We start from the raw sequence: 26533 nt of genomic DNA, 5'->3' as shown, positions 1-26533 counted from the left end.
TGCCTGCAGCCATCTGTCAGCCTTTGGCTTCTTCTGGAGCAGGGGATCATCTTTGCCCCTTCCATCCCGGTACCGTACAAGTCAGCTTTGAACACGGGCACTGCGCTCGCTCGTGGGCGCCGTGCTGTCACCGGCACACCGGTGCGGCCCCGCCGCCGCTGCGAACCCGCTTTGGTGCTGGCTATCGTCTGCGTGGGATCCCGAATCCTCGACACGCGTGGCTGACTTCTGCGCCCTCAAACACGTGGTTATCACCCCCGGACGAAGCCTTGGGTGGAGGAGGTGGATACCGCCAGCAATCCCGCTGCTGAAGCACCGCAGCGCAAGCACCGCAGCGCAGAGCACCCGCGTTCGGTGATGCTCGGGGAAAGCACCCGGAGAGCCCCGCAGAGCAGCGGCTTTCACCACGGCTCCTCCGGGCGGGAATCGCCCCGGGAACCGGCGAGGCCGGGCCGGCGGCGGCCGCGGGCATGCGCGGGGCCTCCCCCGGCGCTCCCGGCGCCGGCCATTGGCCCCGAGCGGCGGGGCGGTGGCGGCGGGGAGGCCGCGCCCGCCTTCCCGCCTTCCCTCCCGCCGCCGCTCCCCTCCCGCCGCCCGGCCAAGTTTAAACACCACCCGCCTCCCGCTCCGCCTCGCCCCGCCGAGCCCGCGGGAGTTGCGGCCCGGGTGAGGGGGCGCTGAGTGAGGAGGGGGTCGGCTGCCGGGGGTTGCGGTGGGGGGGGGGAGCGCGCCCCGCCGCCGCCTATGAGGGCGCCGCGGGGCCGGGCGAGCCATGGACGGCGGCGGCGGCGGGGCGCCGCCCGCCCTGGAGAAGAACGCGGCGGAGCTGACGGTCATGGACGTCTACGACATCGCCTCGGCCGTGGGGCAGGAGTTTGAGCGGGTGATCGATCAGCACGGCTGCGAGGCCATCGCCCGCCTCATGCCCAAGGTGGTGCGGGTGCTGGAGATCCTGGAGGTGCTGGTGAGCCGCAACCACATCAACCCTGAGATGGAGGAGCTGCGCCTGGAGCTCGACCGCCTGCGCCTGGAGAGGATGGACCGGATCGAGAAGGAGCGGAAACACCAGAAGGTGCGGGCGGGGTGGTCGTAGCGGGGCAGGGCTGCCCCCGCCTGCCGCAGCCGGCCTGGGGGAGAGCCGGGCCCCAGCCCCGCCGCCGGCCGGCCGCCCCTGGCAGCCGCTGGGGGAGACAAAGAGGGAGGTTGGGGTGCGGGCCGGGATGCGGCGGGGAGCGGGCGGGGCACGCGTGTGGGTACGGCCGGGGCAGGCTCACGGGCTCTGCGTGGATGCTGCCTTAGCGTCGCTGAGGGTTTGGGTGTGTTGTTGTTGTGGTTTGGTTTTTTTTTTTTCCCTTCCCTCCTGGAAGTTTCCTTCCTCCTTCCCTTTCTCCACCCCTTCTCTAGTCACTGTGTTTCCTTCCCCTTGTGTCTCCCGGTTAGGACTGCTGCTCCATGCCCTCTCCCGACAAGAGGATAGTGCTGCTTCCTGCTAGGCCGGGAAAGGTCACTGACAATAATACACTTTTCTCTCCGGAGCTGTGAATGATTTAGCATTCTAGTTTTCCTGGCACACTCATCGGGTAGGCAAGTCCTAGGAGAGAGATGGAGGGCCAAGTGATTTCAGGGCAGTGTTAGAGCTGAAAAGTGGGGACGAGCACTCTCCCAGATTCCTGCTCCATCTTCTGATGGTAAGATGTTGTCCCTTGGCTTGATCTGGGGTGGTCATAGTGTTCCCTGACCCCACTCCCATGAAAGCCTGAGTTAGAGATCATTTCCCGTGAAAGCCTGAGTTAGAGATCATTTCCCACATCTTGTTACCCTCATGTGGCAGGACAGCATGAGCTGCTCCACTTACTGCACTGAAAGTGGGAGATCTACTCTAAACCATCCAGATAACTGATTTAAAGAAATGGTTCTTCTAGTAAGTGACTGTGCTAAATCATCACTGCTGCCTCATGCCATTCCTGCTTGCACACACAGATTCAGACTAAGGAGGAGACAGGGAATTTCTGGAAGAGAGACCTCAAACTTCAGGACTTGGCTTTGATTTAAATAAATTCATGTTTTAAAAAGAGTCAGCTAGGGGACTTTCACTTAGCATATGGAAAATCCAGGATAATTCCTGCAACATTTCGCAGAGGAAGTCTCAGGGTGGTCTCTCTGAAAAGGATGGTAAAAGATCTTTAATGTATAAAGCCTGGTAAGCCTCCACAGTATGAAGTAAGAAGGTCTAGAGAATAGATGGTTTGGTACATGTACCAAACCTGTGCCTTTGCCCTTCTAACAGATCTAACTTGGAGGCAAGTGGGTGGTCTGTTGCGCTGGTCCCATACTGTGTCAGGGCTCTCTGCTAGAATCAAATTAGCTCTTCCTGACTCCTCGCTGCCAGAGGTTTTTTGAGGCCATATCACTTCTGGGAAGAACTGCTCTAAGTCAGATCTCCCCTCTGATTTCACAGAGACCCCTGTATTGCCAGTCAACAGTAATTCTTTATCTCAGATATTTACAAAATGCTGCGTGGTGAAGTGGATCCTGAACAGGGCCTGGTAGCAACACCCGCTGTCGTTGTACAAGTTGATGTTCTGTGTCGATGCTTCTGAAGTTTTGTGTATGTGTTTAAAAGTTTCCTAAGCACTGCATAACACTGCGCTTGCCAGCTGTCAGCTGATCTCCCTGCCAATTAACCATCTCTACTCTGCCAGCTTCTCTAATAGTCACGAAATGGCTCAGGAAGTGTTCAGAGAAATCAGATGGAACTTTGGTGGAAATATATTTAAACAGGGAAAATACAATACATGATACATACTTTTTTCTTTTTTTTTTTAAAATCACGTTGAGTCCCAGTGTACAGAGTACCTGTAGAACAGTAGTGTTGCATCCATCTATTTTCCAGTATGAGGGTCTGTAGACTAACTCTTTCAGGGCAGGTACTGGTAAGCAGAAAAAGCCAGAGACTGAGAAATATTTGTGACCCAAAAGCTTCCAGAAACCAATCCAGACAAGCTTTTAGTGGTCCTTGCAAGCATCAGTTTATGGGCTTTTAGCACTTGCCTGTAAACCTGGCTTAGCACTGCCTGGGGTTTCTGAGCTGGCTGGCCCATAGATCTGCCTCTTCCGTCTGGTACATCTACTAATGAGGGTTCAGAAGTTAATTTCTGCTCCAATTCATTGGGCTCTTCAACAGCAATAGATAAGAAAGTTTCTCTGGGTAAACCTTAGTATAGTTGTGTGTTTACAGTGCGGCCACACATAAACAATATAAGTTTAGATACTTTGGGGATTTGTGTGTATTCTATTTTGGTTTTATCAGTTTGCTTATAACCGATGCGTGTGCTGTTTTATTATCTGAAATAGGTCACCACGTTATTTTAGCTACAGAGTTATAATAGGCAGCATCACTGTAAATAGTCTAGGTATTGGGCAATATAAATTTCATTACAGATTTGCTTTTCTCTTGGAGTTTCAAGTAACATAGAGGTGATTAATGAAACTTTACTTCTTAATAAGTCTGCATAGCTTACAACTCCTATATTTTACTTATAATCCCTTTGTCATATAGTGTTTTCTGCAAAACTTTTAGCAAGCGTTATAAAATGACAGCAATACAGTAATAAATGCTGTAATAAAATGGCATTTGGACCCAAAAGTCAATAAGAACATGATTTCCCATTATCAGAGCATACATTCAAAGCAGAAAGCTATCCTTAATCTCTCAGCAGAGCTTATTTTAGCCTAGAGCTGTGCTTGGCAGGGTTGTTGTCTGAATGTGTTTTGTTGTTAGGTAGGAAAGGGGCATGCTGGATGAATGTGAAAGTCAGCTGGTGACTCAGCCTGGCTCCAGTGATTTGCGTGCAGCTTTTTTGTTGGAAGCACATACATGAAAATGGAGCAGAGAATGCCCCCCACTGCAGAAGTATGATTTACGGCAAAGGCTTTTGGAACAAGTAGAGCTCTAAATACAACTGTTTTTCCTTGAGGACTTTCTACTTTTTGTCCTAATTTGACCTTTACGGGGATTGGTGACAGCTGCTCTTGACACACAGTGTCCTGACAAATGGAAGTTGTTTTGACTAGTCTCACTGTCCCTAACGTAGATGCCACTCAAGACATTCCATATAGAACAATTTACATAAGAAACACAGTTTTGTTTTGTGTTTACCATGTGGACTAGGAGCTCTGGGTTTTGCTGCATAGTATCATGCACTCATTATTTTGCACTTCTGTTTCATAACAGAAATTTAGACTAGAGATGCTACTCTCTCAAAATGAGCATGCCTAACACTGACTCCCCTGGCCCATGCTGTGTGATGTTTCTGGGGCATTTATAACAGCCTTTGCAGCTGCTTCCTGGGATGCAGGAGGTAATTCTTGCTCATGTTTGGTTATCTTGTCTAACACAGCAGAATCCTTAATGTGGTCCTCACAGCAAAATGGGGTGTAAAGAGCCATCCTTTGGGTAACTTGCACTCAAAAATGTTTGCATCAGGAATTGTCTCCACATGTATTTACATTCAGGTTATAGCAAAAGGAGACTTTGATAGTTGGTTTCTTGATGCTGGCATTAGAAAAGTAGATGATGTCTTCTAAGAAATTCAAAGTAGTCTCATTTAATTGTTTCCTATAAGAATCATAGTAGGATTGTTAGTAGTTTGATCTGTAAATAGTCCAGTCAAAGACTCTTAACATGTTTAAAATTATAAATGTGTTGTCCCGGTCTACCCTTTAGGAATTAGAACTGGTGGAGGATGTCTGGAGAGGGGAAGCACAGGACCTTCTTACCCAAATTGCACAGCTGCAGGAGGAGAATAAACAACTGATGACAAACTTGTCTCACAAAGACATTAATTTCACAGAAGAGGAATTTCACAAGCATGAAGGCAAGTTTGATACTTCAAATTCAGTAATTGCTTTTGTTATAAAAAGCAATACTTTATCAAAATACTTTGACTGGATATTCTGGCTTTTTTTCCTATAGATTAATGCAAGTCTTGGGATTGGGGTTTTTTTACCTGACTAAAAAAAAATCTCTGAATACTTGGTAATACTGAAGACGTAAGAGGTGGGTGTAGGAGGGAAAGAAAAGCCTGAACAGCTTTTTGTTTGGCTGAGAAGTACCTCTCAAAGTAAAGTCTAGCTTCCTTTTTTTTGATGTATCACTTTTTTTTCCTTCTTAGTTTGCATCTTGCAAAAAACATTCTTAAGCCCTCCTTATGTTTTCTAATACAGAATAATCCATTCAGCAATGTTTATTTCACACCATTATGCACAAAAATAAGTGCAACTGTTGGTCTATTTGGGATAACTGTTTGCAAAGCAGCAAATCAAGATTTCTTTGTCTGAATTATATCAGTCCCCACCATATGGAGATATTCTAGGAGAATATCATGATACTCTTCTAGAATAGGAGAGACTGATTTTACTTGGTTTACCTGCCTTTAGGATTCCCTCGCTTGTTTGGGATTAAAAGCCAATTTAGAATAAGTGAAGAGATTTATAATCCAGGGAGTGGATGAATCCTAAAGAGTTGAAACAATCTATTTGTGGGCAAATTTCCTGAGGCAGAATGAAGTTCAAGACATAAGATTCCAACTCGCAAGTACAGGTAGATTTCACTGCAGCGACTGAAACAGTTGCCATCCTCAGCTCTCACCCACAGCTCAGCAAATAGCCCTTTCCTGAGGGCAGGGGCAGATGAACAAATGTCTGTTTGCTCCACAAATGTCTATTTGCACATCATTTGAGGCTGATGGCTACCGAGTCCATTTCATGATACTTTGCTGGGGTTTAAGCTGAGGAGTTGAAAAAAATGACTGTGCAGCTTTGGGGATGAGGCAGCCTTGAGCTGAGAGATGGGGCGGGCAGCTGAGAATGGCAACAGTGTCACTCCAGCAGCAAAACCTGCCTGTGATGGTGAGTCAGTCTGGAAGTGGGTGGCTTTCTGAACTATTTGTACATGGACACGACTCTGGTCAACTGCTTCAAGCCACAACTCTGCTTTCACGGTAGGTTCTGATTATCAGTAAAGTCATGGCTCCCTCCAAAGGCTAGCTAGCATCCCGTGTGTAGCGTGCAAAGGCACTGGCCGGTCTGAAAACCAGGCCACACAGCTGAGCCATTGTAGCTCCCCAGTGAAGCGTTAGGAACAGAGGGATATCCTTTTCCAGACACTGGAGGTTGGGATTAAACGGAGGCTTGCTGTAGGTGGATGAAAGTGTCCAACACTGCTGAAGTTGCACTTCCTTTCTCCCAGAGGCTGAGTACTGCTCACTTGCCCTGGGGAGGACTATAATGAGAGGTTGAACAAATTTTACTTTTTGAAGATTTCAAGATCACCACTTTTTTTTAAAACAAATGCAATGCTTTCAATTTAGGAGTCAATTAACAGTAAAGAAGTAGCTCAACATCAGCCTTACAAACTCCATGCAAATTTTCAGAATGGCAGTGACAAGTCATGGACCATGAAGACTGTGACATCTTGTTATAAATAACCAGCTTCCCCTTTGTTTTCTCTTCTTTTTTTTTTTTTTCTTCCAGTGGGTATCTAGCTCACTACAGCTCATGTGCTTGCATTTAAATATAGCCATACTCTCCACATTCAGCTAGCCAGGCAAATGCCAGGCATGCTTTTCATGTTATTTTTACTGTGTCTACCCAAGCATAATAACACAAAACCCATAAACCCATTCCAGAGATCAGATTCTGGGATCACTGATATTCTTTCATCAAAATCATCCGTTTAAGTCAAATCACATTAATTTATAGCAACCTCATCTTATTATTGGGACTATTATATCAAACCCAACTGTTTTCCTTTTAGGAAATTTTGTCATTAATGAATGGGGATAGATTTGTCTCAAATAACTTGTTTGGGTAGTGTCAGAAAGCAGTCATCCTGCTTTTTTTCAGTCTCCATCATTTGATCTGCTACACGTGGAGTCTAGAGAGGCAGGTTTTTAAGCTAAATACTTTGTTAGCTGGATTAACTTTGACTAGACTCCAGTCTTCATATCTCAGCACGATTTAGTATTGTGATCATGTCTCCCCTTAGCGGCTAGCCCCTGGGATTAACAGCTTGCTGCTTACTCACCAGGCAGCTAAAGGAGTTATTTTTAGCACAGGCAACAGAGGCCTGTGATTTGGATGTGCAAGACTTTGAGATTCGGTCCCTGCCAATTAATAGTCACATCAGAGTTCGTGGAGCCTCACTTTAGCATAATGAAGGTGTTGATGAGGGAGGCAGATGCAATCCTATCTAAACAGGAGTGTTCTGCACAGAGGGCACCTGCTGAGAGTCTGAGCAGAGTGGGCTTCATGTGAAAGGACATGTGGCAGAATACAAAATACGCAGGAGGGGTTAAAGACGAGTCTGCAACATCCATTAAGGCTACTCCTCCCAGGCTCAAACTGAGCACTACCTGCTGGTGCTGACGGATTAGCATATCCTAGTAAAATGCCACAAGCCAACTTGACCCAACGCATGTCAAACAGGACAAGCAGGCTGCTCTTCCACCGCAGCTGGCGGACCTGCTGTCTCAGACTGGCTCTGGTAGTACAGACAAGCAGCAGGGTGTCAACAGTTGTGTGAACCGCTTGTACGAGGCTGCTGAGGAACCTACAACTCCCTTTCAAAAGTGGAGGCAAACTTCTATTCTTCTAAGTATTGAGGTAGTGATATAGTGCCACAGGCCCTCACTGCCACTTTGGCCTGTTGTGATAAATGTATGAACACAACAGTAAACAGGTCCCTAAACAGAAGCATAAAGGATATTCTCTCCTTTTTTTATTTTGTTTCTTTTCATTATTTTTTTTCCAACTGCTTTCCTTTCTCTTGCTCGAACAATGCTATGATCACAGCAGTCCACAGGAAGTTGCTCATAGGATGTGCCTAGGGAAGCCAGCTGGGTGTGCCATTTAATATCTTGCAGTTATTAGAGTCTGAATGATTTAGAGATGATTATATTACATTTAGGGCACTTAGTGATTTCCCTCTCCTCTTTCCCAGTGCCTGAGGGAATGGAAGATGTGACTTTCACAAACACTTCCCACCTTTCCTTTCCTCTCCTCTTGAAATAAAAATGATAATGTAGTGATCTGTGCACACAATTGAAGTCTTTTAGGTTCACCAAATGTTAGGGAGAAAAATGAGCACAGTGGGAGGAAAAGCAGTCAGCACTGAAATGGTACTTTCTTCTTTAAATAGCTCTTGCTATCTAGAGATCTCAAAGCATCTCACAAGTACTAATGAATATAGCTGCACTCACTATTCCTAGCTCCTACTGGGGTGAAACCACAAGTCTAAAGTTTCACTGCAGTCCCTCTGTACTTCAAGGCAGAGTTTTGTATTTTTTTTGTTTTTAAATACAGCTGATGTTTTAGGCCCCAGCCCTGAGACTGGCTGCAGAGGGTGGATCCAGGAACCTGTAGTGAGATTTGTGCATACAGTAGTGTACCAGACCTGTGTTGCGATAGGAGTGTGGGTCTTTTAGAAGAGTTAGGTCGCAGTATGTGTCAGTGTCTGCTCATCCTCCCTGGTGGGTATGAGCTGTTATCACAGTGAAGAATTAAAATTACCCTGTAAAGAACTAGAACCTAGAGCAGAGAGATGATAAGGACCAGGGTCCAGAAATAGAGCAGGCAGACTTACCACAGAATTAAAAAAGATGAGAATGTAATACTAGAATGTGAACACCATGTCACTCTCAGCTCTTTTCTGGGGTTTGACAGGAACATGTCCTCTGAACCAAATTCCCGGCCAGCCATGGTCACCGGTCCTTTTCCCAGCAGAGCAGTTCCCCGTCTCTGCTGTACTATAGCTCTGGGCCTTTAGCAATGAGGGATCGGAGCTGCTGTTCTCCCTGTGTGCTGTTTATGTACACTTTTTATGCCTGCATGGGAACCCACAGCTGCTGCAGGAGTGCACATCCACCAAAGAGTTACTCTCTTTCTCTCAGGTTTGTCTTGCTCAACTGTATTATCCACCAGTTCAAACTGTAGACTGTCTGTAAGCTGGAGTTCCTGAAGGCATGCAGCCTACGTTATTTTACGGGAGCAAGTCTGGGTTTCTCTGATGAGGGAAGAACATAACCAGAAAGTCTGAGCTGATGTTAGAAATAGAGACTTAGCTGGCTGGATACATTTGATGTGTATGCAGCGTATTTCTGATGTGGGAACTGATTCAATATATTAAAAAAGTGGCTTTCCAGCCACCCCAGAGGGGTGAGTGAATTATCACCACTCGCAGTTCATAAATGGAGGAAGCTGAGGACCCATGTAACTAAGTACTTTGCCAAAGGTAATAGAACAAGGCACCTGGATTTGAGCTCATCTTTGGACTGGACTTTGGCCAGAGCAGCCACACACTGCCCTGGTCACAGGCTTTCATCTTCAAGCCATCCTATGGGATGTTGTGCAACGTGATTTTATGTGATAGTTTAGGACCATCAAAGTGCATGTGTCTGTGCAGTTATCAGAAGTTAGTGTGGTAGATTTATGATCGCACAGAGTTAAATCATCTGGGCTGTGTTTGCTCTGAAGAGCCCATCACTGTAGTGCCAGTTCCCGATTATCTCCATAATGGCAAATGCTTCCTGTTTTGTGACTTATAACATTTCCTAATGATTCATTGGTCGGATTTCAGGTTAATGTAATCCTTTATTTTCAAACAGGATCAATGTTGGATTCTTGGCGATGTTCCAAACATCTTTCACAAGTGAAATGCCATGTAGTATTTTTCTCTGAAGTACAGTTATTCTAAATATGAATTACTACACAGTAGGATGGGGAAAGGGTTGCAAAACATGAGGAGAAAACAATTCAGACTAAATTTCTGTTCTAGATTCGGGGGGGGTGCCCTCTGAAGCTCCTGCTTCATCTCCCTTTTACCCAACACAAAACTGGGTTTCAACATCAAATCATTCTAGTCCAGTGCACCTCAGCTGTTTGGATCTAGATGCAATCCACAATAGTGACATGTTGTTTAGATCTTGCTGAGGATCCAAACCATCTTTTTTACCATTTTCACAGGGTCTTTGCCAGCTGATGCTACAGATTATCACACAGATAACCAAGCTCCCTGGTGCATAGTGTGAACACTGATGTAAAACTACTGAGGCAGTAAGATGTAGCAGTGACACTCTGCTGTTATAAATGTTTCTGAGGACTGTCAGTTCCTTTTTTAAGGAGTTTCTGTGCAGTGGCTTTATGGAGTGGATGGTGTCATCTATGTTCTCTGTTACCCTTGAAATAACCTTTAAAGCATCTTCCAGCAGCTTCTCTGTAATTCTACCAGCGGGCAACTTCCAGAGTCTTTACCTAAATATTTCTCACTGTTATTGTTCTCAGTCTCAGTAGCTCCTGATTGTCCTTAGTTTGTTTTCTGTGTTCTTTTTTTAACCAGGAATGTCAGAGAGAGAGCGGCAAGTCATGAAGAAGCTGAAAGAAGTGGTAGATAAACAGAGGGATGAAATCAGAGCAAAGGATCGGGAACTCGGACTTAAAAATGAGGATGTAGAGGCTGTAAGTGGCTCTTAGTCTTCTTACTTCTCTTCTTTCTCACCCATACTTCCATAGCCTGGTTTCAAGTTTTAAGTTAATGTAGAATTTGTAAGCAATGCCAGATTATTAGTCCAGTAACTGAAGAGTCTGGTGTAACTGTAGAGTGTCCAGAATGACTAGGCAGTCTTCAGTGCAGACACACACCCTCTGCTGTGTTCAGAAGGACCAGGCACACTTGGAACGTGACTGGAAACCAGTGTAACAAGGGAGGAAGATGGGGGAAGGACAGGTTGGTTGGTTTGTTTCCTTAAAGACCCAATACTTCTCCCCTTTCATGGGAACAGGATAGGGGACGTTCTCTGGCTTCTTGAATTTCTCTCTGCTTTGGCAGTGCAAACTTCCTCAGCACCCCCGTGCCTTGCCCAACCCAGAGATCCCTGCTGTAGGTGAGCGGGCTACTGTATATTTTATATATATACTGCAGGGTTTGGCAGCAGAGACTTCACAACACGTGCTCCCACACCAGGGATGCAACGTGGATTACCTCTCTGCACAGGAAGGGGGTCAGAGGAGGGGGCCTGAGCCCAGCCCAGGTCACTCACGTTTGCCAGCAGTGAACAGAAGGTCCCTGAGAGGATGGGTGGCTCTGGGGACCACAGCACAAGAGATCCGGGTTTAGTCTTTGATGAATCACAGACTCCATTGTGACTCGGAATCACATGATGTCTCGGTTCTTTCTGTGTCAGGAGGAATGACCTCCTTACCCATATTTTGCTTCCCATCCTCACGCTGCTTCATCTCCCTAGGCCATGGGACTTTTTGGGCGCTAGTGAGGGCCAGACCTAGATGATCTCTGCTCAACCCAAGTGCCTCTGGCAGGTCCTGTGGCCTTTCAAATTGCTGCTGTCCATACAATGCCCAGCAGGTCACATCCTGCCTTATGGGAGAGCTGAAGAGCTCAAAGCAAAGCACTTATAAATTGAATACTAAGGGTTCCTCTGTTTTGTCTTCTCTCTTCTACTCTGGGTTAAGATTTGATTCAGAACTCCCTAAGCTGCTCTATCCTTGAACTTTGCTTTTTTGAAACATAGTATCAGAAGGGATGGATTTGCTTTCAGCTGGAGAATTACCTGTGCTAGGGGAAAAAAAGCCTCTTTACTCTAGAAACCGATTAAATTTTGGTGACTACAGCTGTAGTAGATAATTAGATATTAAAAAAAATAATCTGGGGGTGAGGAGGAGGGGGAATTTTCCAGATTAAATTCAGCAGGAACCCACTACTTTCTCTTTAACATAATGTTTGGGACTTGGCCATCGTGGCTGACAGTTGAATGGATGCTGACCTACTGCATCAATGTCTTGCAGCTTCAGCAGCAACAGAACAGGTTAATGAAAATTAACCATGACCTGCGGCACCGGATCACCGTTGTTGAGGCTCAGGGGAAGGCGCTGATTGAGCAGAAGGTGGAGTTAGAAGCGTATCTGCAAACCAAGGAGCAGGAGATGGGCAGCCTGCGAGCAGAGCTGGGGAAACTGAGGGAAAAACTGCAGGGTGAGGACAGCCAAAATGGGGAGGAAGTAAAGGTAAGAGGCACTTTAAATCACTTTTTAAACAGCCTTTTAAAAAGCTTTGGTCTTCATACCAAGTACCTCTTCTCTGGATAAATGTGATACACGTCAGAGGCAATGGTGGGGCTTGAGGACAGCATCTTGTGTTCAGGTGTGACACAGAGAGCAATGTCATTCGCTGCACTGTGACAGGAAAGGCCCCGCTGGGGTGGCTGATGACCCAGTGGCACAGACCCCTCCTTTAGGAAGGGGAACCAGTCTCACGGAAGGCAGGGTGGTAGCACAAGTTAGCACTGGGATGTCTGCATTGGAGAACAGCTCTCCCCTTAGACTTGGCTACCCATCGTGCATCCTAGGGAGTGTAACCTAAGGTCATGCACTAGGCTGCAGAATTTGCCAGATACCGGAACAAATCATTGCTTCAAAAGAGAGTGTTCTATTAAAAACATCATGATGCAATCCAGAATCTCTGGAGTATCAGCTGCCAGTTTATATTGGAGGCACATAGTGTTTTGGTAGTGCTGTTTTAGTATGTTTGGCTTCATTCTGTTTGTACACATCAACCCCTTCCCCAAAGGAAAACAAACCGATCCCATAAACAGTCTGGGTTTTCCAAAACTGACAAGTAGCTTAAGCCTTGCTGAATATGCAAATATGCAAACCCGTAATGGGTCCCAAACGTGCAATGCACCATGACAGTGGTGGCGTGTGAACCATGCAGAAAATAAATCGTGTCAGAAGGGGTCTCGGAGGCAATGCAGAACTCGGCACACCTGGTCCTCACGGTGCTTGTGGCACTTCTGATCTGTCAGGACTAAGCTGGTCTTCTGCTACCAAATCATCATATAAATGTTTGAAGGCACCTTTTAGAGGAACCATCTTTGGCCTTATTTCTGCTATCACTTCCTGTTAGCAAGTGTTACCGCTTGCATACTCAAGTACTTGCAGAAACAGGCAAAGTGACAGTCTGCAAATTGACTTGGTGCTGAGATCAGAGCAGTAGGAATGCAAACTTCAGGGGAGCTTCCTGAGAAAAAGGTGCAGCTCTGATCTGTTGCATCGCTTGGTCCTCTTTATTGTTCCTATTACTTTTCTTTGTGTACTTGATGCTAATTCTGTCTTACTAAAGAAATGTGCTGTATTACCCTTCCTTAATGCTGCTCTTAGAGTACAAAATAGGATAAGGGGTATCATGACATGAAAGAACTTAAAGGAGCAGCATCACGTAGAGCTGTTTGGCTGGTAAGAGCTCCAGCACCAAGCAGCATTGTAAATGCCTGACAGGCTGCAGCAGAGAGTGAAACATCCGATTCACTTGTAGTAGGCAGGAATACACATCAAGAAGCAGAGGCAAAGGCTGATGGGGTACCCTGGTCCCCCCTAGAATGTGACAGCCAGCGTTGTGTTAACGTGTCACTGCGGAATTGGGCAAGCACTGTATTAATAATGAAAAGGCTGATTTCATTGCTGTTAATTCAGCCAGGACACCCAGCTTTGTAAATGGGGCTGTGGAGCCTAGGCCTAGAGCCAGCAGGAGTGAAAGTGTCTTCAGTCTCCGGAGAGAAAGGATGCATTCTTTACCTCTCCCTAACTCATCAGTTCCATGGCAATGGTGCCTCTTCTAATGAGAGCTGTTCCCCGCTCTCTTTGCCAGGATGATGGTTAGACAGGAATTGCAGTGGCAAGCAGAAAGCTAGAATAGCTGCATGCTCTGGAATGGACGTTGCTTGTTGGCTTCAGGCAAGTACATTTGTGTTGGCTACAGGCTGCTCAGTCTTTGCTGATTTGAGCAAAATCTAGCAAAAACAGCCTATTTGGGCAAAGGTGTGGGGCAAATATACAACCAAAAAAAGAGGCGTCAGCCTAGACCCTAATCTAGAGGGGTGAAAAAAGAGGAAGAACGTTTGGGTAGTTTGCTTTGAACCTCTTGTTAGGTTGCATCAATCTTTATTTATTGTAGTCTCTGTAAAGAAATGCATTTGGATGAGTGGGGTGAATCAAACAAATGGACAATGAGCATTGTCCTGCAAAGTCAAAGGAGCAGAACAAGGACTGCAATCCCTGCTGTAGAAATTGATATTGCACCAACCCGAGTCCAGCCAAGCTTAACCTGAAATCATATATCAATAGATAGCAGAACTGTTTCACAAACACATGAGCTTAAAGGAGTGTAGGATCAGGCTTACAAAAACCAGGCTCTGTTTAAGAATTTTAGCACTTAACTCCTCAAATTTCCAGCTGGTATCCCAGTGAGATGTTACTGCAACACAGAAGCTCTGAGACTGATCTCTGCATCCTACTAGGAGGGCAGGTGGCTGACCTGGCTGCTGGCATCTCTGATTTCATGTGCTGGCTTCTAGTCAGTCCTTGCAAAAAGCATCACATTTCAAACGTACTTTGCTGGAACAGAGTGCCCTGCATTTATTTATATTGTTAGAAATCCTGCAGACCTCTGAAGGCTTGTAGTTGCTTTTCAGGGTCTTGACTCTGAATACCCTTCCCAGAAGCCTGGGATTTCTCATTAACTGGTCCTGAGTTCTGTGCAGCCACTGAGTGGAACAACAGTAGAGGACCTGAACTATGGTCTTCTGTGTGCTGTGTTTATACAGAGCACATTTTGACAAGTAGTTAGGGCCAAATAGTTCTGTGCAAGTGCCAGAGTTTACCTGGGTGACAGGAAACGGCCCCACAGGCCTGAGAATCCAACCATGTGCCTACAGTGCAAGTTCTGGTTTGTTGGGAGCCACAGAATCTGGGTGGTGGGAGACAAAATTCCACCAAGCTTCCAGTGAACTCAGAGGGTACACGTGTATAAATGTGTCATCTAGCACTCATCTGCAGTTTTCTTCCACTTCGTAGCTAGATGCTGGTGCTAACACCAATCCTGCTTTTTTGATAAAGGCACTAAGGGAATATAAACTTAAATCTCCACTTGATACGTTCACATCCAAAGGAACCATCTCTTTGTAGGAGGAGCTGGAAGGAACTCTCATGATCTTTCCTACGCAGTTTTTCCAGTGTTTATATAAATGACTGATGTTTGATTTACCCCATTTGTTAAAAGTATGAATTCCTTAAACTGGCTTGTTTATCCAAAATTGGACTATACATTTTCAGTGGACTTTCTGGCAGTCTGGATTCCACAGGAACTTCTTGCACAGAACTTATCACCCATAAGGTGGCTCAGGTTGGACCTTGTGTTCAGGCCTGCTAAAAACAATTGGTGTTTGTTTTCCCAAACTTGTAATAATGTGAAAGATTGCTGTGAGCACAGGGCTTTGATTGTAGATCATAACACTTGGGTCCTCCCTCAAACACCAGGTGAAGAGAAATAAAATAGAGTTCAGATCATTTTTCAGAAGTCTGTCACAGTCTCACCAGTCCTGTGTGTGTCAACCTGTGCACAGGAAAGAACAGAGTGATCAGATCACTGAGCAGTTCTTGCTGACAGTCTTTAACACGAAAAACAAATGCTCTCTGCATTTTTTTCCTCTTAAAATTGCTGTGTTTCTCTTAAAAGAGGATTTAATAGTGCTGAAGGGAAGAGGTTGGGAACTAGACTGATAAATAGACTGAACTAGACTCCTCAGACGTGCACTCACACGGTGAATTTAAAGCCCATGTTTCACTTCCTAGGTAGAACCAAACAATGATGACTGCCTCTCAGAGTCAGAAAAGATGGCAATGGACTTAAAAGATCCGAATCGTCCAAGATTCACCTTGCAGGAGCTCCGGGATGTCCTTCATGAGAGGAATGAATTGAAATCTAAAGTGTTTTTACTTCAAGAGGAGCTTTTATATTACAAAAGGTAGGTTAGATCTCCTCTCCTGTTGCATCCTATACACAGAGGAGCCACAGGGCAGATCTAGAAACACTAGATGTGCTCTTAAATAGTATCCAACAAGCTTCTATTTCTGCAAAGTCTTAAAGTAGAGATTGCAAGCATATGGCTTTAGTTTGAATCTGGTTCCTCAAAACTGGGAAAAACTATGTCCTTCCCTAACTATTAGGTTCCCCCTGAATCTTAGAAAGTTTACAAACATTTAATATTTTTGAACTTCACAAATGATGATAAAAGTGGGTCTAAAATGAAAATTCTAGAACTTTTATTCAATGCATTCCTCTTCTCCCTCTCCTTGTCACAATGGGAAGAAAATATTGAAAGGACACTCAGTTCTAGGTGCTGTTCCTTGGTTGACAGAAAAATCTCCCATTGATTTCAGTGAGCTCTGAACAGATCTTTTTGCATTCCTTCATCAACAGTACTACCTCAGAACTTAAAGTGCTTCTATGGCTTGGGAGGAGACCATTAATTATCTTTTCTTTCTTGCAAGTGAGGAAACAGAAGAAGAAACTAGATCACCTCAACCTACACCCATAATTCAGTCAAAACCCTCAACTCAGCCTGAATCTGGAATCAAACGACTGTAAGTAGCATATTTTCTAAAGCTACTGGATATAGTCTGCAAATACTAAATGTTTCTTATGGGTAGGACAATTTTAAAGCATTTAAAAATTAAGGTAACCACATCCCTAATGTATATGGGAGAGACACTGAAGGAGCGCTTGACAAGTATCATGAAATAGCAGTTGGCTTTGGCCAAAACTTTTCCCTAAATCTGGGACAACTTTCAGTCTTGGATTATTTCCTGAGGTACCTTTTGCTCCCCACGTGCAGACAGCAGTAGGGACTCCAACAGTACTCCATGTGCTTGTGTTTATGGGCCAGACTGCTGTGCCCAAGAAGCCCACTCCAGTTCTAATGTTTCCTTCTTAAGTACATCATTCAGGCTAACCCAAAGAGCATGTGTTGCAGTGTTTTATTATAGCTGGTATGAACTGATGAGCTCTTAAACACAGACACCTGATCTTCCAAGAGAATTTTCTTGTCTGGACCACATAGTCCTACTGCAAAGGGAGGTGCTACTAATTGTGGTCTTACCCAGAGCACTGCTCAGCCTGTCCTGCGTGCCCAAAACTGAAGTCGGTGCTGGATCTCAGTGCGCAGGGATTGTAGGAACAATGGTCCTGTTTAAGTGCAAGTCCTAGTTCTTTAACACACAGATCCTAAGGAAATGGAGCGTCAGAAACCACTGGCCCCCAGGTCATGCTGGGAAGATGTGTGAGAGTGCTGTTCACAAGTAAAACCTGCTGCAGACTTGTTGCAGTTGGGTGTGGAGAGCAAGGTTTCCCCGTGACCTGGCTGTGCCTGTTTCCCTGCTGACCTAAGCCTTTAGACCCCAACTTGCACTATGTGTACAGCACAAAAACCTTTTGTTTGCTGAACAAATTTGCTGCTGGAGAGGATGCCAGCTTTCTTGGCTATAAAGAACCCCACCTTCTGGTGAAGTATTTAATGTTGTTTTCTGAAGAGGTGTGCATTTACTAGTATATCACTTAATAATAAAATCCACAGTGTTAGCCAATCCTCTTGTCCGTTGAAACTCCCTCCTCGTACATTTATTTATTCCAAATTAAGTCTTGTAACCTTACAGGAAGTCTTTGGATTTTTGTGAGACTGGAAGCTTAACTTCTTTAACTGCATAAATGATTTTGGAACGGTCATTTGTTTCCCCATAAAAAGCTCTTCCATCCGGTCCCCATGTCCATAACCTTTAGTCCTTGTTTAATAATAGTAGCAGCCCTATGAGATTAAGTTCCATTGGAAGATCTGGACTGATGCAAAACACCATAAAGTCAGGAGGGCACTTTTGATTATTTTCAGTAGACTTAAGCTTCTGTCTATGCTGCTTTGTTTGCTGAGAGAACACTTCCTCTCACATGACTAGAAAAATACACTTTGAGTTTGGACTTAAGTTTTCATTCTGCAACTGTGATGATGATAATAACAATTTGTCTCACAAGATCTCCACTGTAAAGCTTCTCTTTTCTTTTAGGTTTATTTTAGTACTTTTTAAGGCTTATCCTGTTGTGGGGGGTGGCTGGTTTCAACTTACACAGGTGGTGTTGATTGCAGTTTCCATGCTTGATTTATGAAGCAGAGGCAGCATAAAAATGTAAATAGATGTTGTAAGACAGAACACACGCTGACAAGGTATTAGCTTTGCCTCTGCCTTCTGCATATGTGCGTAAGCAACGCAGGGAGCCATGGCAGGAGGCACATAAGTGTTTCCACCAGTTATCTCAGTGCTTTCTTCCTCTTGGTTAATTTATTAGTGAAAACCTGTTGAGCATCAGACCATTCAGTCAATGCACATTTTCAGACACCTGTCTAATCTTTCTGTTTCTCAGATTTTGTGTTAAATTCATACAACTAAAACCACACAAAATAAAGTATACAATCATATTGTTTTGGCCCTTTCAGAAAAGGCAAGAATCCTCTTCTGCCAGACAGTGGAAGCACGTATTGAACCTGCTGTTAAGATGAAATTACTTTCTTTAGCTGTCATGCTCTGTCCAAGGGTTTCTTTCTGCTCTCTCTTCATTTAGCCATCATGTTAAATAAGGGAAGATAAAACTGTTTACTTAAATAACCTGAAGGATGGTAATAGTTTTCAGGTTTGTCTTATTCTTGCAGCCTGTCTGGATAAGATTTGCCTAGTGTGAGTTTTTCTTTCCCCCCTCTTCTCTGTGTGTGTAGTCAACAGCGTACTTGGAGATGGGCTTTCGAAAGAGGAAATTTCACTGCTGGGAAAAACAAAGAACCCAAGTGTAGCATCTATTGTGCCCTGTTCTAACACCCCTCCTGCCCCACCTGCAGTCTCTGCCCTTGCGAGCTGTCTCCAGAGGTCCCTTCTCCCTCTCGCAGGCTGGATGCTGTCAGCACCTCGCTCTGTGCCCCCCTGGGTAACGTGCAGGCACGTAAACCCTCCATACCTAAGGGTGTAATGCTGATACCTGCGTGCAGAGCACCTTTACAAATGAAAGGAGGGTTGCTTTTTGCTCTGTTTCAGACTCTTCCTCCCGATTAAACAAAAAGCTGAAGTACAAAAATAGGAGACACTGTTGCTGTCCTCTCAAGAGGAGTTTTATGCTTGTCTCTGTAATGTGCCCTCTTTTCCTTGACCACGCCGTATCTCAGGCAACGAGACATATCTTTATGTAGCCTGTGCTATGTAAGATGTGCTCAGGTGTTTCTGTGCTGTATCCCCATAAAGAAAGGAAAACAGAAGTTACAGAACTCAGCATTTTTTCACTCCCAGGGTTTACGCATCTGGAACAAACTCTTGAGTTCTGATCTGACTGATTTCCACGTTTGTCTCTACCACATCACATGTCAGAGTTTTGATGAAATAATGTAACCAGGAGGCTTTACTGAGGAGGAGAAGTACAAGGATTAAAAATGCTCCCTCTGTTTTGAGCAGAAAACGCCCTTTTGTTTTCTCTTTAAGGATACGTGCTTGTTTGTCACTGATGTAATGCCTGAAACAGCCATAAGTTTTCTTCCTATTCTTGCAGTCTACAAAAGCTGATGTGTCTGTCTCATTTCTGCAGCTCACGGACTGTGCCACAATGCATAAAAATAGAAGTCCTAGCTACTGCTAATGATACAACAATGTTTGCTTGTTTGTTTTCATTTTTAACCTAAGAATAGCAGTTAGAGTGACTCTGTTGGGGAGAGCTGCATTTGGTCACAAGTGAAATGTGTCTCGTGATTTCAACTTAATCTTTAATTGACATTAGTCCACAGTTCAAAAAAATATTTGGCACGAGGGAGAACCTCTGAGGAGAATCCTTAGAAAAACAGAGGGTGTTCCAGGTACGGATAAAGGTGTGTTGGCAGGTTTGTGTGGGGCTGGCTGGGCACAGAGCACCTAGCCAGTGTGCTCTCTCAACCTCTTGCATGAATTGTAGTGAAAGTGCCGAATTCTTACAGCTAGAAGTTGTTTCTGCTAGAGTAGTTGCAAGGTTTCAAGTAAGTATTGAGCTGCCTGCAGTTGGCATCTTTCTGCATGTGAAGCAATGCAGGTTCTTTTGGAACAGATACACAGGCCCTTTAACCAAGTAGCTTGCATAGGAGGTTATTTCCAGATTTCATCTGCGATACTGGTTTTTAATTTGAAACTATCAACTGTAACATTTGTAAAATCTTTAACTGTAATGCTGGTCCTGTCTAACCCCGTTTTCCATGCAAATATCCAGTGGTCACAGCAGAGTCCTGTTTTTGATTTAACATACACCTTCATTCTTCATTTCATTATGTATGTGCCTGTTTGTCTCTTGGGAAGAAAAATGTGCACTCTGCTCTGCATTGCTAGAGGTGGTAATACCTTGATGAAATCCAACCCAGATTGCAGGCTGCCTCACAACAGAAAAGTGGTATCTTTTAGAAATTCCAAAGCAATTTTAAACTGTTACAATGACTGCTTTTTCTAAGTAAGAGTTTTTCACTGAGGAGAGCTGTCTTGGGTGATGCAGATCCACCTCTCCCTGTAACATGTCCTGTGTGGTAATTCAAAGTAACCCCGTGTATCATGTTTGCCTCTTTTTTTCTTTTTAATGGAATGCTTTTTCTTTCCCTTGCTCCAGTCTTACCTCTTCTGTGTCTGTACTTTCCTGACCAGGATCTTTACAGCCATAATGCCCATGGTAGCAGCTGGATTGATTCCAGATGATCCCACATTGCAGCCAATAAGAAGACTTGTGTCCCTTGTAGGAATTTTTTTTTAAAATGTTTGGTACCGTGGTTTCCTTTTGCATGACCCCGTGTTAACATGCACTGCTGGTTGCATTCTCATCGGCTGCCTGTGGGATCACAGAAGAACAAAGTGCCAATCAGAATGACCAGTCAGTACACGACTCATCCTAGTCCTCCGTACTCATCCTCAAGTATTGACGTTTTATCACCTTTTGCCTTAATGTTACCATGCTAAACCAATCATTACTCCTTAGAAAATTGTTGCAATATGCAGTTTTAACCAGCATCTGTTAATTTTGCTTACTAAGCGCGTCTATTCACAATTCACACCAAAGCTTTCTAAGAAACCCATGTCATTCTAATGACTTGTTACAAATCAGTTAGCTTTACAGAATGTAATGGCTGATAGCTACATTAATTTCCAGTGTTAATTATAGGCTGTTGCTTCATGTCTTTCTATCTATGCACTGTATATTGTCTCTAATTACGTGTTTTGGAATAGAGTATACACTCTCAATAATCAGTTCTATCATCCTATTCTTGGCAGTCCCTGGAAGCCGTACTGATAATTGTTAATGCAAAGTCTCTTTGCATTAGAACTGCTGCTTTAGTGATCTTTATATTTACAGCAGCAACACAGTAGTTAAATTCCCTTCCTCTCCACACAGACATGCTTTTTCCAAACATGTTTCCTAGACATAATAAATTTAATTGTTTCAGAGGGAATTAAAAAAGCCTAACCCTTCTGCTTCATGTAGAGATTTTTATGAACATATTCTTCTCTTACTTAATTTCACGGTGAAGTGAAAAATTACTGAACTTTGACATTTAAAACTTACTGCATGAATACAGTAGTCCTTTGTGTGGGCTTCAAGATACTAAGCGTGACCATGCAGGACCAAACATGCTCAGCAGAAAGCCTCAGTGACTAGACACTTCTTTGATCAGCTGGAATTGGATCTGGCCCTGAAAAGACATAGCATATGTGTGTGAATTTATGAGCTCTTGTGATGAAGGTGGTAGAAAAGTAGGAGGCTAATTAAGTGCAAAAGACTTGTTTCCACTATTAAGGCTGCACGTCCAAAGCCAGGAAATGCAAAAGTTCAGGTCCTGCTAGCAATGTTAGTTATCTGGCATTGCACTTGGGTAGCTTTTTATATCCCTTTCTAGTCAAGAAATAATTATTCCTTATATTCTTGATAATCTTAATAATTGTTATCATGCTTACCTGCACGTATGATAGGATATTTTTTGAGGAAAGCTGTCTTAAACCTCATGACACTCCAGTGCAGCCTTCTATGTGACTAGAGCCTCCAAAGGCAGAACTCCCTGGTCTGCACAAGGTGACTTGGACGGTTGGGATCACGGTGCTGAGGACGGCAGGGCACAGACACAGGGTCAGGTGCATGCCCTGAGAAAGATTCCATCACCTGTTGAAGTTGAGTTTATATTTGCACAGTCTCTTACTGTAGCAGCATTTAGCAATTTCCGCATTATGTGCCAGCAAAACAATATTTGCCTCCTAAAGTGCACCCTTAAAACCAAAAGGATATGCTGACAGTTCAGACCTTTGGTAGCTGGAACCACAACTTTTGCATTTCTCAGCAGACCTAAACACTGTACTAACACCTCTTGGACTGAACTCATGACGAACATTGAATTTCCCTAATCAAGTAACTTCATTCTATACAAATAAAATGATACTAAGGATTTTTCCAACTGTATTTTTTTAGCTCTGTTGTCAGCTGGCAATTTGTTGTTGTATTAAATGGCTGTTGGTTCATGTACGTCATTATCTTAGAGCACCCAGGCTGTGTGACAGGAAATGACGTGCACACTTGTGTGCATTTGTTTAGAGCCTTCATCCTGCAAACTCCTGTGCACATAGGTGCATTTTATTAATTTATTTTTGCAGGAATCAAATCTATCTATCAAAGTCCGCACACTTGGAAAAAATGTGGAGGCTTATTTTTTTACCTTACGAATTTCCCTGCTGACACCCTTAAAAACATTCTCTATTTCTGCTTTATGGTAAATTGCAGATTTAATACCAAAGATACCACTTTACTTATGCCAAGAAACTAACCTGTATTGTGTCGCTTCTTTTATCTCAGGGCTGGGGAGGGTAAATACACATCTAAAATGATACCTGCACCTTGCAGAGTCAACAGCATTTAGAGCTGATTTGAAGCTTCCACAGCCAAACCGCTTGAGATTGCAATGACTTCATCTCTAACAACATTTTGACATGCACTCCCATCGGGCTTCACTGCCTTGATTTTTGCAGATGCAAACAGATTTTTTTGCGCTGTGTTTTGTTGTGCTGTGTATCGTGTCGGGTGTTTGAAGTGTTTTTGAGATGGTAAACAGTCTTCTTTCTTTTCCCTTCCCGGAAGGTTTAGTTTCTTCTCTCGTGATAAGAAACGTATGCAGGCATCACAGAAAAACGTCCACTTCCAGGATACTTTTGGAGAATGGTCAAATTCAAATAAAGATGACTCCTACACCGAACAAGGACAAGAAGCCCTGCAGCACCTGTGACTAAAACCCTGAGGTGTTCAATTTACCACATAGATCTCGACAGTCTTGTAACAAGAAGCTTCTGTAAACAAAGCCGGCAGCTCATCACTTTTATTTGCCTTGCACACCTCCGTGGTTGTGTTTCAGATATACTCTTCAAAAGGGATCCCTCACTGTTTACTTGGTGCCTGTTTGCTGAAAACAGAATCCAAGCCTTGTAGTAACAGTCGCTGATACCCTGGGACATCGAAGCTTCTAGATGACTTGTTTCGTGCTGAATAACAAGTCTATGGTCTTGTTCATGCATTAACTACAGTAACACAAGCTTCTTTAAACCAAAAAAAGGACCTGTGCCATTATTAGAAGTTTGTTTGCAGTGTACAATATCTAGTGGCAAAGACTCTTTTACCCTGTTTGTTAACACTATCGGTTGTTTGCTTTTTATTTCTGTAAGAATTTTTTCAAGAGGGATACGACAGCTGGCCACGCTCCATGGCAGGTCTTAGCGCTGCTGTGTCCTGTCAAGTTCAGCTGGCATCTGCATTTTGCAGAGTAACCACTTGGAAATCCACCTGATAGAAATTGATAAACTGGAGTAGCCTTGAGAGGGATAGTGAGTGTACATTTCCCTTGCTGCTTATAGTGCCTAAAGCATGAAGAAACCGATGTATGAGGTGAGCGTGCCTTGTGTTTTGCCAGTTGTGCAGTATTAATGGAAGACAAATTGCTTACAAGGAGGAATTGTAACACTTGAATTTTTTCCTTCTTACCAGGGACTTCCCCCTGGAGTAGCAAACAGCTGCTGTAAAGGAATTCGGTCTCTTTTCCACAGACAGGTTTTTAATTAAGTCACACTCCCACTTTTCTGTCTAGATAAGCCTGCCTAACCTCACATCCTCAACTTGCTCACACAAACTATTTTAACTGACTTAAGAGATGACCCCAACTCGAAACGTTTTCTCTGACTAAACACTACTTGGGCAGAGCGGATGAATTCTCTACGCGCAGGCTGCTCCAGGGCTGTTGGTGGATGTTTGGGTAGCCCTGCAGTTACTTGCCAGCAAAAGCCCAGCACGGCTGAACTGCCAGGAGGTGGGATTTAGATCCGCTTTGCGATTCAGCTTGAGACCTCAGTTGTACTCAGCCCACGACACTAAAGCCCCTAAAGCCCCCGTGCAGCCCGGTGCGGGCGCGCACCCTGCCTCTCCACAACGGCGCCTGACCAGGCGGGAGCGGGCGAGCGCATCCATGGCTCCGTGCCAGGGAGGTGCCAAGGCCCTTCTGTGCACTCGGCTGTGTGTGGGGAGAGCCCACGGGAGCACCGTGCTGCTGCTGAGGAGCATCTAGTTACGACGAGGCCAAAGGCAACTGCTGCACGTGTAGCTTGGTGCAGGGAGCTGTGAGCTGCTCGTGGCACCTTAACCCCAGTAACTACACCTGCTCAGCACAGCTCCTCTTCTCAGGAGCAGCACTAAGAGCAGGAAATGCTCAGGCTGGAGTAAAACTCCACCTACTCCAGGTACTGAATGTAGGAGGAAGTCTTGAAGAGGGTTTAGTGCAGGCCAGTTTTTTAATACAGGGTAGTCCAAGACTCTGGATTCCTTAATGTGCGTGGGCAGCAAATGGTTCTGAGCCCATCTATAATGAAGCTGCCAGGAAACTTATTTTTGCAGTGGTGGGCTGAAAGCTGCTCTGCTCCTGCCTGTAACTGCTGCATTTTGAACACAGACCTTCCACACGTTCTAGGTAGAGAAAGTGTTTACTGTGCCTCCCTGGTGTCACTGCAGTTTGGGGCAGGGAGGAAATGTGGCCTTATATGAAAGACATCTGCGTTTGAAATAGCGATGGTAGCGTCTGATGCTAGGATGAGGCAGATATGCTTTTGCCTGGTTACGTTCTGGTAACATATCTTAAGTTTTATGCTTACAGAAAGCTGCATCCATAAAGCAGCAGCACTTCCCCCCTCTTGTGTGAAAAGCAATTCTTCAATGGGGGGAGTGTCTTAATTTAATGATACTTAAGTTGCTAAGATCTCAATTTCACTTCCATATTAGGAAAAATAAAAGTACGCTACAGTTATATCAGGCAGTTAAATTGCGAATGATGCCCGTCGAGTCTCTCCCTAGCGTGGTTTACAGTCATTTGTCACATTTAGGAGAGACGCAGTGATCAGAAACAATGCAAGAATGCAGCGGCTGCACGGCCTGAATAAGCACATCACTTCTGAAATCAGCTGAGAGCAATGAACTGGGATAATAGAAATACTGAACTGTTTTTCCCCAGCACCTAAGCTGCTGTATTACAAAAGACATCTCCTGGCCCAGTGCACGCTCCTCCCCTACACCAGTGCACAATTGTTGGGTCAAATCTGCAGCCAATTTCAAACAATGGCACTAAGCAGTACAACCTTCCCCCACTCATTTCTGTAGCCCATTACCTCAAAAATCTAATTAGTTACTCCTGACCTGCTGGCATTAACCACTTCGCTCCTTGTTCTCATGTTTGAAATGCTGAGTTTAGACACTCCAAGTGCCGTGGCGTGGAGGGAAGAGTATGTAAAGATCTGAAGATCTGTCATGTATCGTTTCTCAATATTCAAGTAAAATCTGCTTTTAGAAAAGGGGCCGGGATGCTGTCAGGTAAGGGGCGTAACAATCCTGTCTGCAAAGTGCAGGATCACTGAAGTTTTTTGGGTTGTATTTTTTTTTTTTTCGGTTGGGCAGTAAATCATTTTAACAGTTTAATAAATATTTCTGAAAAACAAGTATTTCTGCAAGACTTGTGTCCTTTTTTTGGTGGAAAGTTATACCATCTTTTCTTGGGGATGCAGCATATGGGTCTCTTCTTTCCCCTGAAAAAGGCTCATACAACTCTTCATTGAAATAAAGCCTCAAACTGGGCAAGGTTTAAGATAGGGCCATTCAAAGGCTGATGGAAAAAAATAATGTAAAATACATTAGCAAATATTTAGGAATGGCTTATGATGACAAAGAACACGACAGAGCCTCTTCTAGAAAGCACTGTAAGCTCCTCAAGGGAAGATGTGTGTCTGTATATACGCATCCTGGCTCTGAAAAAGGAGATGCTTTGCCCTCTGTGCCAGTTCCGCCACCACCAGCAGCAAGCCCGAGTTCCAGGACAGGATTTAAACCCTGTGCAGGCAGGACATCATCCGCAGAGAGGAGGAGAGGACAGGGTGGGTGCAGCTGCAACCATTTAGCCATGACACCGTCCTTCAGTCATTGTCCGTGCCCTGATCGGGGACGTGAGGAGTTTCCTGACCTGCTTACTGCTCTGGAGTGCACATTCCTCCAATAAAAGGGAACTACATTCTCCCATGACCTAAAAAA

The 26533-nt window shown here is 44.5% G+C and overlaps 1 protein-coding gene across 4 annotated transcripts; it reads left to right on the top strand.

The window, feature by feature from the left end:
- Positions 1-713: 713 nt before the first annotated feature.
- On the top strand, positions 714-25950 carry RILPL1 (Rab interacting lysosomal protein like 1). Of its 4 annotated transcripts, none has more exons than XM_074844515.1 (8): positions 714-1072; positions 4727-4877; positions 10397-10515; positions 11860-12078; positions 15700-15872; positions 16399-16491; positions 19709-19784; positions 23060-23274. In XM_074844515.1, exons 1-7 carry the CDS (start codon positions 773-775, stop codon positions 19749-19751), a joined length of 1098 nt encoding a protein of 365 aa, XP_074700616.1. In that variant the 5' UTR covers positions 714-772; the 3' UTR covers positions 19752-19784; positions 23060-23274. The 4 variants fall into 4 exon arrangements, with proteins under 4 accessions (XP_074700616.1, XP_074700614.1, XP_074700617.1 ...); XM_074844514.1 differs by lacking the exon at positions 19709-19784 and adding an exon at positions 20590-20677 and having other exon boundaries at positions 715-1072; positions 23060-25950; XM_074844513.1 differs by lacking the exon at positions 19709-19784 and having other exon boundaries at positions 23060-25950.
- The last annotated feature ends 583 nt before the right edge of the window (positions 25951-26533 follow it).

The sequence above is a fragment of the Strix aluco genome, chromosome 18 (genome assembly GCF_031877795.1).
Source record: "Strix aluco isolate bStrAlu1 chromosome 18, bStrAlu1.hap1, whole genome shotgun sequence".
Classification (NCBI taxonomy): Eukaryota; Metazoa; Chordata; class Aves; order Strigiformes; family Strigidae; genus Strix; species Strix aluco.
This window is presented reverse-complemented; position numbering and strand designations above follow the sequence as displayed.